This window comes from Dunckerocampus dactyliophorus, chromosome 13 (assembly GCF_027744805.1).
Source record: "Dunckerocampus dactyliophorus isolate RoL2022-P2 chromosome 13, RoL_Ddac_1.1, whole genome shotgun sequence".
In the NCBI taxonomy this organism is placed as follows: Eukaryota; Metazoa; Chordata; class Actinopteri; order Syngnathiformes; family Syngnathidae; genus Dunckerocampus; species Dunckerocampus dactyliophorus.
In genome coordinates, this window is record NC_072831.1 from 25937698 (window position 1) to 25952101 (window position 14404).

A 14404-nucleotide genomic window follows, 5' to 3' on the forward strand; every position below is an offset into this window, starting at 1 on the left:
TTGAACACACACACACACACACACACACACACACACACGCACTGGTCCACTTTGCCCTGGCATGTCACAGCACTGCCCAGGTGGGCGTCTCTCGGTCCGTGCCACAGGCTATCATGCTTTGTGATTGGCTTCCTTCCCAGTAGTCGTTTCTCATTGGTTGTGGAGGTTGTACTTTGTCTCTGTGGAAATATTCAGCTTGTATTTTTTTCCCCATTTCATTTCTTTCTCCATTAAGTTTCATTTTGTCGCTTCGTTTAGCTGCAAGCATGCATAAATCCATTGGCTGCACAACAACAGCATCTTGTCCCATTCATATTGAACTCATCACGTATGCAACCGCCATTAATCCTCTTAATCAGGTGGACATATTCCACATTTTTCCACCGCACGCTCCATGCCTCTCCATCTTCTTTCCCCACAAATTGTGTTCTGACATCCTCCAAGTACAGAATGCGTTTGGTATTGAGCCTCATTTCACACAGCTCCATAAAGCCCCAAATGCTTAAAAACACTGCTAAAATGTCATTCAGAGGTGCCTGAAGGCTGAATTATCCTCATTTGGACCAGCACCAGATTGTACACCCTTTTAGATAACCATTTCCTGCTTATTTATTACGGCGGAGTTTGCACGTCTCCTCCTAATGTGACCCAGTTCAGATTGTTAGTGTGAATTTATTTGTTGAATAATGAGGCAGAATAACGCGCACTACTCGGCGCAACCGGCAGAGGTGCTGTTGATTCAATCTCAAATATGAACATCACGATCTCAGCTATGGGATATGCAAATCTCCGCTGTCACACAATTCCTCCATTGGCATGGAAACAGGAGTTGAGAACATTCAGAGAGAGATGTGACAGAATGGCTCACGGACGTCATGGAAGTACAGTTTTTACAAGTTTATGTTTTTATGCTTCACCAATAATGTTTTTTCATCAAACGTCAAGATTTCGCACTTTGTTGAGTGGTCCTTGAACGTACCATAGTTGTCGAGAGACACAAAAGTGAAACGTAAATGTCTAAATTTGACTTAAATCCAACATAACACTGAGAGACCAGTTTTTGCAGTATTTTTGTGTGGTCTAGTACTTTCTGCATAAGCCTGCACGCCAGCCAGCCGCAATGAAAACAGCAAATGCAGAAGTTACTGGTAATTAAAGGCCAATTTTCCTGGCCAGTCCACCGGCTATCATGTGTCCCTGCTTTGCAGTTTTACCTCAGCAACATTCCTTCATGTGTCATGTGATCCTGCACAGAATTCCTTCAGTCTCTCCTCTAATCCCCTTTCGTTCAAGTGTATGGCAGGAAAAAGTATCCAATCTCTGCCCTCTCTGGCTTCGATTCCATCTATTTCCATGACGCCGTCGGTCTTTGTCGCCTCACCTACTGCTCCTTATCCCTCACTAAAGCTCCTCCGCTGCTTTACAAGCTCTAATCTCCACCTTGACGGCATAACATGGTTTTTTGTGTCCCATCAGGGACGTGAGGCGTCTGGTGGTGGCCATGTCCAGAGCCCGGCTTGGCCTGTACATCTTCGCCCGGGTGGCGCTGTTCCAGAATTGCTTTGAGCTGACTCCCGCCTTCAACCAGTTGACGGAGCGCCCGCTGCAGCTTCACATCCGGCCGCACGAGTACTACAACCAGGAGCAGCCGGTACGTACAGACGTGACAGTGAGGCCACTGAAGCACATTTCGCACAGTCTGTAAAGGCTGGAATTTTCCACCTTTGTTGTCACTGTTTTGGGGGCCTATGAAGAGGTCTCTGATATCACCTCTGGGGGGGGGGGGGGGGTGACGATGACGATGAAGTCACACATTTTGCTGTTTGGCTGTTGTGTGTAAACAGCACCAACCAACGGAATGGGGAGATAAGACTGACCTGGCATTTTTCCACCTTTTAGAAGCCCGTTTCCCACTGCTGGTAAACAGCAACTTGTTTCCGTGAGTCTGTTCTCTGCAAATTGCATTAATACAGAATGGGGGAGAAAAGTCAACCTGGTCATTTCCCATTTTTTCCAAAGTAGTATCAGAAGCCCCTTTCACGCAGCCTGGAAAACCAGGCATTTTCATTTTCTGTATAAACACTATCAACACAGAATGGGGGACGGGGACAAGTCAAGCCAGCAATTTTCCACCATCTGATCAGAAGCCCCTTTCACACTGCCCAGAGGTCTGTCATGTGTAAAAGGCACAGACACAGAATGGGGTGAAGAAGTTGACCTGGCAATTTTCCACATACCAAGGTAGTATCAGTAGTCCCTTTCAGTCTGCCTTAAAATGCTGGCATTGTTCTGTATATACGGCACATTGTTCTGTATATGCGGCACATTGTTCTGTATATACGGCGCACAATGTTCTGTATATACGGCACAGCAGTTCTGTATATACGGCACAGCAGTTCTGTATATACGGCACAGCAGTTCTGTATATACGGCACAATGTTCTGTATATACGGCACATTGTTCTGTATATACGGCACAATGTTCTGTATATACGGAACAATGTTCTGTATATACGGCACAATGTTCTGTATATACGGCACATTGTTCTGTATATATGGCACATTGTTCTGTATATACGGCACATTGTTCTGTATATACGGCACAATGTTCTGTATATACGGCACATTGTTCTGTATATACGGCACATTGTTCTGTATATACGGCACAGCAGTTCTGTATATACGGCACAATGTTCTGTATATACGGCACAATGTTCTGTATATACGGAACAATGTTCTGTATATACGGCACAATGTTCTGTATATACGGCACAGCAGTTCTGTATATACGGCACAATGTTCTGTATATACGGCACAATGTTCTGTATATATGGCACATTGTTCTGTATATACGGCACATTGTTCTGTATATACGGCACAGCAGTTCTGTATATACGGCACAGCAGTTCTGTATATACGGCACAGCAGTTCTGTATATACGGCACAATGTTCTGTATATACGGCACAATGTTCTGTATATACGGAACAATGTTCTGTATATACGGCACAGCAGTTCTGTATATACGGCACAGCAGTTCTGTATATACGGCACAATGTTCTGTATATACGGAACAATGTTCTGTATATACGGCACAATGTTCTGTATATACGGCACATTGTTCTGTATATATGGCACATTGTTCTGTATATACGGCACATTGTTCTGTATATACGGCACAATGTTCTGTATATACGGCACATTGTTCTGTATATACGGCACAGCAGTTCTGTATATATGGCACAATGTTCTGTACAGTATATACGGCACATTGTTCTGTATATACGGCACAGCAGTTCTGTATATACGGCACATTGTTCTGTATATACGGCACAATGTTCTGTATATACGGCACATTGTTCTGTATATACGGCACAGCAGTTCTGTATATATGGCACAATGTTCTGTACAGTATATACGGCACATTGTTCTGTATATACGGCACAGCAGTTCTGTATATACGGCACATTGTTCTGTATATACGGCACAATGTTCTGTATATATGGCACAATGTTCTGTATATACGGCACAATGTTCTGTATATACGGCACATTGTTCTGTATATACGGCACAATGTTCTGTATATACGGCACAATGTTCTGTATATACGGCACATTGTTCTGTATATACGGCACAGCAGTTTTCCGCCTTCAGAGGTAGCATCATACGCCCTTTTCACACTGCCTATGTTGCTGTTCTGTATAAACTGCACCGAATAGGAGAATGAAGTTGACTCGTCAATTTTCCCCACCCTATCAATGGCGAGACGCAGTGTGACAGCATATTTAGCAATGCCAGGACCTGGGTCGCTGTGTGAAAAGTGTCAGTAGGGTTTCGACAACATCCCTCCTCCACTGGGTTCTGTGTAAAAGGATAATAAACGTCAGGTCTTCTTTTGCTGCTGCGATGTGCCATTTTTGTGTTGGAAGAATAAAGCACTGGAGGTTCACTGCAAAGTGAGTTGACTCCGCCCCCTCCCCTCAAAGCTAGCCTCTTGACTCCCACCTAATCCCGCCTCTATATTCTGAATGGAATCTTCATTCCCCTTTTCCCCCTCTGCTCTCAAGTCTTACAGCAGCTTTAGCCCAAGGCCCCTGCTCTGTTAACAGCATTCTACAGGGGGGCCATCTGGACGCTCGGGAAAGTACGAGGCCCGGCTATAATTAACCCCCTACCCCGAAGGTCACATGGCGAAACCCTCTCCCGAAGCCCATGGACTGGTTCGTCTGGTCCGACATGTCTGGCTGCCTAGTGGGGGGAGGGGGGCAACAATGCTGTCCAAAATACCCCCACGGTCTCTGACACTTCCTGTGACTGGGGAGTGTCCACCCCCCCTCAGCTCTTTTGGGCACACACATGCGGCCCTCGCTTAAGCACTCGCTGCAGCGCCTCCAGTCAGTAACCCCCCCCCCGCTGCTAATACACGCAGATGCAGATTAGAAGTCTGATGCGGTCTGGCACACTCTGCCAAGCTGTCATGAAAAGAAACAACATCGCCACTTTCAATTCTTCACGCCAACACACGTGTGTGTTGTGCAACAGAACCAATGTTGTAATAAAACTGCTCAGTCAGCATGAATAGCACTGATCAGTTGACAAGTGTGACACGCTTGACTTTCACACCCGCAGCTAAGCAACATTTTAAAGCGCACGCAGAGCTAGATAAAGCTGCTGGATGCCGACCACTGGTGATATCGAGTGAGTGGGTTCATAAAACAAAACTACAGCCACAGCTGTTAATGCCAATGTTTTATGAGAGACACCAGCGGTTATTTATTGTTGTAGACGATGAAGTTGCAGTGAATTGAATAGAGCTTTAATTGTAACATTTACGGTAATTTCAAAAGAAACACAACTTTTTGAGTATTTGCTGCGGGGCACAGAGATGCCTCCAGCCACACTTGGACATGACCGCATGGCGAAAGTGCAGTTGAGCCACGGTGGACAAAGTGGTAGTTTTACAGCAGTAACTACGCTGAAGCCGTAAGTGCAGTGACATGATGCCCGGAGGGCCCCTGAAGGCATCACCTGTTTAACAAGGAAGCACAGGGATGCATCCTTCACTGCTTTGCATAATGCATGATAGCTGCACACGGGAAACATGTGCCTACCCATTTCCTGCTTTTTGCCGTTGGGTGCATTGGACTTGGGGTCTGTTTTGTGGTGAGATCACCAGTTTTATCGGAAATATCGTATTAATGTGATTGTTCATAACAGCACTAGCGTGCATTTTGTCAGTCATATCATTAGTTTGACGTCCTGGGTCCTCCTTGTCTCTGTCCGCTATAGAGAGACGCCTCGGACCGTCCAGACCAAGTGGTACAGAACATGCCAGAGATGGCCAACCTGGTGTACAACATGTACATGCACATGATCCAGACCTCACACAAGTACAGACAGGTAGCACATGGAACCCACACTGGCACCTTCAACACCGCACCTCTTTCAGATGTCATGTTATGACAGCTGCTTCTCAGCAAAACACACGCTAGCTTTAAACTCAATCTAGTGAAGTAAGGCGCAAAGTGGAAAAGTACGTTGACCAATTTGCCTTTGCATCACAAAGAAGCCAAAAGAGGAAAGCATTTTGTTCAAATTCGAGACTCTTTAGGTTCCAAGAATAGTACATAAAAATAATAATAATAATCTATTCGAAATATATAAATTGTAAAGTGGACTGCTCCATGACTGCACATAACATTTAATGTATTATTATTATTATATATTTACTACATTACATTTTGATAAAATCTCTAACACTTTCTAAAAATGATTTCCAACATATGTTTTGTGATAATGTCATATGTTACATACTGTAGATATTATTTAAAATCTTTAAAAAATGGATTATTATAAAATAAGTGTTTTTTGTGAGTTTATCATGATAAAATCTGTATTTAAGATTGTTTTAAAGGTAAAGATAGATTTTCTGTGGCCAGGACCCAGGTAGTAATAATGTAGATGGAATAATTAGTGTTGCAAAAAAGCCAAAGAGATGCCATTTTTCAGATGTTAAAGTGTTATTTATCAAACACACAAGAATGGAACGCGTGTACTCGTGCATGCAGCCCAGCGCATTCTTCCACCACGTTTCCACTGTTTTGCTCTCCTTCTGGCAGCAGCAGCAACAACTAGCTAAACCTCCTTCACAAGACAAGCCTGATGCTGCAGCGGACAGCGTGCCAGCCAGCTCTGAGGAGAATAAGAATAAGGAGGAGGAGGAGGAGGAGGAGGGCCAGACTCCCATGGAGCAGGAGAGCCCAACTGGAGACGAGGCCCAGGCGCAGCAGAAGTCTGAAGATGGCAACGAGCAAGAAGGAGAGAAAGACGTAGAAAAACAAGCCAAGATGCCCGAGCACCCGGGCCGGGACAGCGACAGCGAGGACGGACAAGAGCAATAGCTGACTGGGACATTGAAGGGGACCAAGTGGACGTAAAGTAAAACGCATCTACGGGATGCTATCATGATACATCACTCTGTGTTTTGTAACTTTAGTCATTTTTAATAAAAAACAAAAAACAATTGGTCTGTGGCCCAATGGTGGTCCTGATGAAACCGCCCAAATCCATTAGTGAAACCAAAATACAAGAATGCTAACTGTTAGCATGGTAGCATTTTAGTTATGTTACTCATGTCAAAATGAAAATGTTTACATGTCATGGTGTAAAAACACTATAGACCTGCCTTGCCACTTTCGGTACATCGTGCTATCTTTTTAGGTGGCAGCATGCTAACTGTTAGCATGGTAGCGTTTTAGTTATTTTACTCGTGCCAAAATGCAAATATTTACATGGCAGGATGTAAAAACACTATAGACCTGCCTTGCCACTTTCATTAGTTAGTGCTATCTTTTTAGGTGCCAGCATGCTAACTGTTAGCATGGTAGCGTTTTAGTTATTTTACTCATGCCAAAATGCAAATATTTACATGGCAGGATGTAAAAACACTATAGACCTGGCTTGCCACTTTCATTATTTAGTGCTATCTTTTTAGGTGCCAGCATGCTAACTGTTAGCATAGTAGCGTTTTAGTTATTTTACTCATGCCAAAATGCAAATATTTACATGGCAGGATGTAAAAACACTACAGACCTGGCTTGCCACTTTCATTATTTAGTGCTATCTTTTTAGGTGCCAGCATGCTAACTGTTAGCATGGTAGCGTTTTAGTTATTTTACTCATGTCAAAATGTAAATATTTACATGGCATGATGTAAAAATGCTATAGAACTGGCTTGCCACTTTTGGTACTTAGTGCTATCTTTCTAGGTGCCAGCATGCTAACTGTTAGCATGGTAGCATTTTAGTTATTTTACTCATGTCAAAATGTAAATATTTACATGGCATGATGTAAAAATGCTATAGAACTGGCTTGCCACTTTTGGTACTTAGTGCTATCTTTCTAGGTGCCAGCATGCTAACTGTTAGCATGGTAGCATTTTAGTTATTTTGCAAGTATTTACATGGCATGATGTTAGAACACCACAGACCTGGCTTGGCACTTTCATCACTTCATGCATGTTTTGTAGGTGCCAGCCTGCTAGCTGTTAGTGTGTCGGCCATTTCAATCATTTGAAATGGCGTATAACGGGGGTGTCCAAACTGTTTCCACCAATGGAAAAATCAAAGTATGCAGTGGGCCACTTTGATATTTACGTATATATTTTTTACATTTTACAAAAAATGTATTGAAGCATATTTAAAGCCAAGCTTTTGTGTTATTAGTATCAACATTGTGCCTTTTTGCTGTATTTTTCCCATTTTTGGGGGGATTTTTTTTTGTGTGTACTTTTTTCTACAACTTGCTGCAGGCTGATAATGAACAAGTCACGGGCCACACATGGCCCCTGGGCCGCACTTTGGACACCCCTGGTGTATGCTAACTGTAGCTACAATAAAGTCATTTTACTTAAGAAAAGGCCATAAGAGTTGAAGGGGTTTTGGTACACAAGTGGTCATGATGTTGTACTGTAGCGTACCAAAACTACGCAAAACGCTGCAGTTGTCTACCACCAAACTTTTCTGGTTGTTTTTGCTAAAGGCAAAAGTTGTACACCGGTATATACAAAAAATAATTTTTAAAAATATAAATATTATAACGTGATATCTAAATATCCATTCATAGATAATAAATAATGCTAAATAATAATATACAATAATTATAGACAGTAAATATAATAGCTCTAAATAAATATAATATACATAAAATACATGAAAACAAAAATCAAACTAGCTCATTTTTGAAGTAACACTGGTCGGTGGGTGTTGGCAGGACACTGCCTGGTCTTTAAAAAAAAAAAAAAGAAGTCAGCCCCATGACTGCAATCATGCTGGTGTAGTCACATGACGTGAATGTGTGCATTGTGTAACATCCTCACTGCTAGTTGTGTTGCCTCCCTGCTGCTGTCCTGTGCACCATTCACTAACGACATCAACATCGGCACCAATTAGTTCATCTGAAGTGGTGGGACGAGCCGAGCAGCGTCTCAGCGACGAGGGACTGCTGCACGCCAGAAGAAGAAGAAGAAGAAGAAGCTTCTGCTGCTGAAGGTGAACATGTCTTTTCTAGTCCATCGCCAGGTATTCTTCGTGCTGATTGCTACTTTGGTGTAAACCGCTGATGGACTAACCACCTGCATGCTTGTTGGAACTACGTAAAAGTCGATGTTTGGGAGTGAGCGGGCCAAGGATTACATTGTTTGAAGTTACCAAGCTTGAGAGGAACTTGCCTTTATGGAGAAGTGAAAGTAAAGACACTCAGTGACTAAAGGTTGAGGTTACACTTTAGTGTGAGGGTCTTATGGGTTACGATTGGGGTCTTAGGGTTTTATTGGTTGGGGTCCTCAGGTTAGGTTTATGGGTTAAGGTTCGGTGAAAGGCTTAGCATTAGTTTTAGGTCATGAGCTTTGGGTAGTGACCGAAAGGACGAGCTCGCGGGTACAAGCGACTACTGGAAGCGCTGAGTTGAGGCGGCTCGGGCATCTGCTCAGGATGCCTCCAGGGCGCCTGTCTGAGGAGGTGTTCGGGGCACGTCTGACTGGTCGGAGACCTCAGGGAAGACCCGGGACGTGTTGGAGAGACTATGTCTCTCCACTGGCCTGGGCCTGGCTTCCCTGCTTGGGATGCTGCCCCTGCGACCCGACCTCGCATGAGTGAAGATGGATGGATGTGGGTCGTGGTTAGTTTTAGGGATTAGGTCCTTGGGATTTTAGGATTTAGTTTTAGGTGTTACGGTGGAGTTTGGGATACAGGGTTAAAAAAGGTTAAAAAGAAGGTAACCGGCCTTAATATGGACACAAATACAGTTGAAAGTCTTACGTAATTTTGCTGATTGTCTTTTTCCTTAACTGTGATACAAGTTTATACAAGTTTTGTGCGACTTTCAAGGCACGTTTGTTCCGAAAATGTTGAGCAGAATTCTGAATTGTACGACCTCAAGGTGCGTTCAGCGTCAGACTTTGCTGTTACCCGTTATGGGAATCGAAACAGAAATGAAAAAGGCGTAGCTAAGCTGACCCTTGGCGAGTAGCTTTGTTTGCTGATTGTTGACTTTTTCCATGAAAATCCGACTAATTTAACAATGTTACGTTTTCTTATGAAATTACGAACTTATTGTTGTACCAACTTTTTACCTTTTTTTTGCACATTTTCATTTTTTTATTTATCATTGTTACATTATTACACATTATTGCAATATGACTTTTGCTTGTCACTTTTTAATATTACTTTTTTAAAAAAATGATATATTTTTTTTCTTTTAAAAATAGGCGCATAATGGTATGACTTTTGTGTCAACATAAATTATTGGGGTTAGAGTTTCTGGTGATAAGTTTTGTCGTCCGTTTCCATTTTGGCCGCTTTGTGGAGGATCGTGTCATGAATAGAACTCGTGGATGTGAGAGGTTCCCCAGCAACATGTGGCAAACTTCGCCCGGGATAAGATAATGTTTCAGACAATTCATTCATTTAGTTGTCATCCTCTTTGTCATTATCATCAATTGTAAAACAAAAAAAAAAAATAGAAGAAAACAACAAAATGTTCTCGAGACGAAGAAGAGTCGCTTTGTGTTTATTTTCAATCAACTTCAAAACTAACAACGAAAATGCACAGCAAACTTGATAGCATGTTTGGTTACAAGTCGACTTTGTTCTTTATTCTTTTTGCTGTCATTATGAATTTTATTTGGAACTAAATGCTAGTACTTTTTGACACTTTTGAGGTCAAATCCTAAACTTTTAGGATTTTTAAACTGTCCCTATGAGCTGCTGTCTTACCTTTGCGTCTTGGTTGCAGAGCAGGATGGCAAGCTGCGACTCGTGCTTGTGGTGCATCATCTGGCTGGTGCTGCTGCTGTGCATCGGCTGGCCCCTCAGCATCACCTTGGGGGGTCTCTACGGTCTCATCAGCCCCCTCACCACCTGCCTCGGCCTGGACCGCCTCTCCGACCTGCTCCTGGAGGGCGCCAACCTGGGCCGAACCTGCGCCCTGAACATGCGGCACTGCAAGCCGCTGTGTTGAGGCAGAATAGTCGTATTATTATTATTATTATTATTATTATTATTATTATTGTTATCATCGTTATTATTCTTATCATCATCACAAGAAGGTGAAAGAAACGGGTTGAGCTGGATGTGTTAGCGTGGAAGCAACCTTGTGTGTGTCTTTTGTAAGGCTTTGTCGCAAAGGAAACACTGTCGGCTTCGTGTTGCGTGGCGGCTCCTTAATTCACGATGATGCTGCATGAAGGAGATAAGAGCGGAAAAGGCAAAATGAGTGTTTGCTAGCTTCTAATGAGATTAAACCTGCTTTGAACTCCTGTCTGCATCTGCCGACTCTGTAAAGTTTCTTTTGTTTCACAGGAATTTAGCTTTTTTCGGCTATTTTACTTTAAAATACAACAAATACAATTTTTTTTTTTTTTTGGTTATGATTGACTTTATTCTCTTTTATTCTTTATATTACATTTTCTTTATTATTATACTGTTTTGTAGTATTTTACTTTTATTGCAAATTACAACTTTTCTTCTTGTAATTATTAATAATTTTATTTTTCCAAAAAACCCTCCAGTATCTTGATTTTTGGTAAAGAAATATACTTCATTCATTCAATAAAAGTTGTTTATTTATACTGTACCTTTATTGTAAATCCCATGTTCTTCTAGTTTTTTCTTTGTTTTTTAGTATTTTACTTTATCATGAATTGCAACTTTTCTTCTTGTAATTATTTGTTTTGTTTGTTGGGGTTTTTTACTTCTAAAAAAGTCCAGCAAAAAAAACAATAATACTTAATTCTGTCTTACTGTTTATTGTCATAATAATAATAGAATATTTTTGGGATGAAGTGAGGGGGTATTTTTACTTAAAAAAAAAAAAAAAAAAAGGATTTAAGCAATATATTTTTTTTTAATTCTGCATTTTTCTTTTATTTACATTTTTATACTATTGTACTCGTGTTATTCAGAATATTTGGTCAGGAAATTATTATATTTAAAATGTTTCTTACTCCTCATTACTGAATATTTTCTTCTAATATTTTTTCTTTAAAACAATAATTTAAAAATTCTGCTACAATACAACTTAGAAAATCCAATATTATGATTTTTCTCACTCGTTTTTTGGTAAAATTACAACTTTGTTCTTGTAATTTGGTGCATTTATTTCATTATTGGTGAACTGTCGCCTTTCTATTTGAAGCAGAAGGCGAAGGCCTGACTGCCGTACAGTTGAAGCGTGATATTCTACATTTCCACGCGTGACTGTGGGCTTGTGGCTTATTCCCCGTAGACGGGAGCGCTCGAGGGTCTTGTGCGCCTCATCAGTTTGGGTTACTTGGAAATCAGCAGCGGAATGTGGCTTCATAAGTTAAGAGGGAGAACGAAGTTGAGGGACATTTTGAGGACTTTGGTGAAATCAATTCATTCTCCGAGGCTGGCGTACGTCAGCCAACAGGCGACACCAACAAACACACTCTGGAGATGCTTCTCACTGAGGTACTTTGGATTTTGGGGGAAGAAACTTCAGTCTGTTCTTTATTCATAAAGAAGGCTGCGCTTCTATTTTGGAAGTGGACATAGAAGTTGTTAGTGTAGATTTAAAAGCTCTATTGACACTGGGGATTCATGCCTGACTGGCTTATCGAACGCTAAATGGCTAAACAAACTTTTACAGACTTTCTCCTTTGGAGTTTCTCGACTGACTTGAATTCACGTCACGCTTGAAAGTGTACGGGAGCGCGTACGTGAACATAAAGTGTACAACACGCCATCGCGTGGAGAAAGGATTTGAGGTTTTTCTTCAAGGTGAAATCACGAGAAGCGTTTCATCCGGCCCATCACGCCATCTTAATATTCCTCACTCGTAGCAAATATTTGAAAACGGCGGCTTTTAATCTCGGACAAGATGCTATTAAAAAAAAAAAACACTGATTAGACATCAAGTTGTGTTTTTTCTGATTCCAAACATCCCGAGGATGGAAGTTTTGTGCCAGAAGATTAGAAACCAAAGCGGAGTGGAGCAGGCAGGCCTGAAGGCAAACGCATGTAAGCGTTTCTTGCGTCATGCATTTATTCGGTAATTAAATACGAGCCGTCAACAAAGATGAAGAATCCGCCGAGCAAGCACGCGGGAATGAGCTCCAACCCCGTATCGCCGTGCAACGCACGTCTGAAAGCTGTAAAAATCCTTTCACGATTCCAACTCCGCCCCTGACCGACAGATCCCAATCCCAACCAAAACCCTCATTTGGACCCCAAACCCAAAGTGGAAACCCTACTTTCAAACCCTTAAAACTAACTGGAAACTAAACCTTACTTTGAAACCCTAACCCTAACTGGAAACCCTTCTCTGGAAACCTAACCCTCTGTAGAACTCTGCTTTGAAACTCTAACTGGAACTGGAAACCCTAACCCAAACTGGAAACCCTAATTTGAAGCCCTAACCCCAATTGAAAACTCCAATTTGAAGCCCTCACGCTAACTAGAATGCCTGATTTGAAACCCTCAGACCAACTGGAAACTGTGCTCCGAACTCCATGGCAAGAGTTGAACACCCCTGCCTTATGCAGGAACACTAATCCTAACCCTAATTGGAACCCCAACCATAATGAAAACCCTAAACTAAACCTTAACCCTAACATAACGTAACTATCCAAACCCCAACCCTTTCCAAAAACAGCGCTACGTGTGAGCTAAACCCTGACGGTGAGCCTGAGCAGGCTGTGTTGTGGCTCGGTGGCATCAGGCGGGGGTTCCAAAAGGCTGTTGAAAGCGAGCCTTCCTTTCATTACATAAGAGCTCACCAAAGCGGCGAGGTCATGGCTGGAGGTCAGGTGACAACAGCATATGATTCACGGCTCAGCGTGTGCCCTTTTGTCTCGTCCTGCTCGCGGTGGGAGCGTCCATGCTGCTCCTCTGCCGGTGGCGCTACGAAGCCCTTCCGGAACGTCGCCCCATCGCCCCTTCGGAGAGGAGCGGCAATGTCATTCCGCATGCCTCCGTCTTCCCTTGGCGGCCACGAGGAAGAAGAATATGGCACATGTCACAACAAGTGATGTCCCCGCTGCGCTCGTTGTGCTGACGCCGCAAACAAAGCTTTGACTGCATGTGCCAATGCAACATGCTCTGATGCCAGCACATGGAATATTTATTTTTTACGTGTCCTGTCAAAAACGTGCTGTCATTCGCACAAAAATGTCTTATTCAGGCCAGTCAATGAAGATTAAAAATGCAAAAAACATGCACGACTGGAGTACGTCATGTTTCACGGCCAGCCCATCAATAACATCCACACAGCTCATTCCACTCATTGAAACGCATGGACGCTACGCTAACATGATCTACGACACAATCTTACCTTTATTTTAGTGCAATGCTACGTTTTGGGAACTCCATCCCTGCCTGCCTCCCCCCTTTGGGACAGAGCACGGGTCCTGGTCTTCAAAGAGCTAGCAGCTGCTGACGCCAACTGTTTGACACAAGTGGTCCACACTCGGTAGACGAGCGCTACCGAGTCTGCACACAGCCGAACCTGTACTCACGAGGCCCACCGCCAAAATAAAAGAGAAACAGTCAAATGCGACGTAACGTAGCGTAGCATGATAGCACCAGTTATGAATAGTCTGCAATTGCAATTTTAGCAGGAAATTATGTTTTTATAATGCGTACTTATTTATTTCTAACACTATTACATTTTACATACATAAGTACTGTGCAGGTTGACTATGAAGTCCTGTCATTAATATTAAAACATGATATGTTGCCATTATCTTAACGCAGGTAGGGCTGCGGCGTATTACGTACATACGTAAACACTTTTAAAAGCACAAAACCAAATTAAAAACAAATAAATATAGCGGACATGCTGTTCTGTCATTGTTATTGTGTCACAAAAGTAGCATATTTTGCTATTG

At 42.5% G+C, this 14404-nt stretch overlaps 1 protein-coding gene across 4 annotated transcripts in view; it reads left to right on the forward strand.

Annotated features, from left to right (window-relative positions):
* The window catches only part of aqr (aquarius intron-binding spliceosomal factor), a 64859-nt gene extending 57903 nt beyond the window's left edge, over nucleotides 1–6956 (forward strand). For 2 of the 4 annotated variants that reach the window (XM_054795629.1, XM_054795633.1), the window contains exons 34-36: nucleotides 1477–1651; nucleotides 5287–5397; nucleotides 6117–6954. In XM_054795629.1, the coding sequence (XP_054651604.1) occupies nucleotides 1477–1651; nucleotides 5287–5397; nucleotides 6117–6398 (568 nt within the window). In that variant the 3' untranslated portion in view covers nucleotides 6399–6954. Of the gene's footprint in view, nucleotides 1–1476; nucleotides 1652–5286; nucleotides 5398–6116 lie in introns of all 4 variants that reach the window. The other 2 variants (XM_054795631.1, XM_054795630.1) reach the window with 2 other exon arrangements.
* The last annotated feature ends 7448 nt before the right edge of the window (nucleotides 6957–14404 follow it).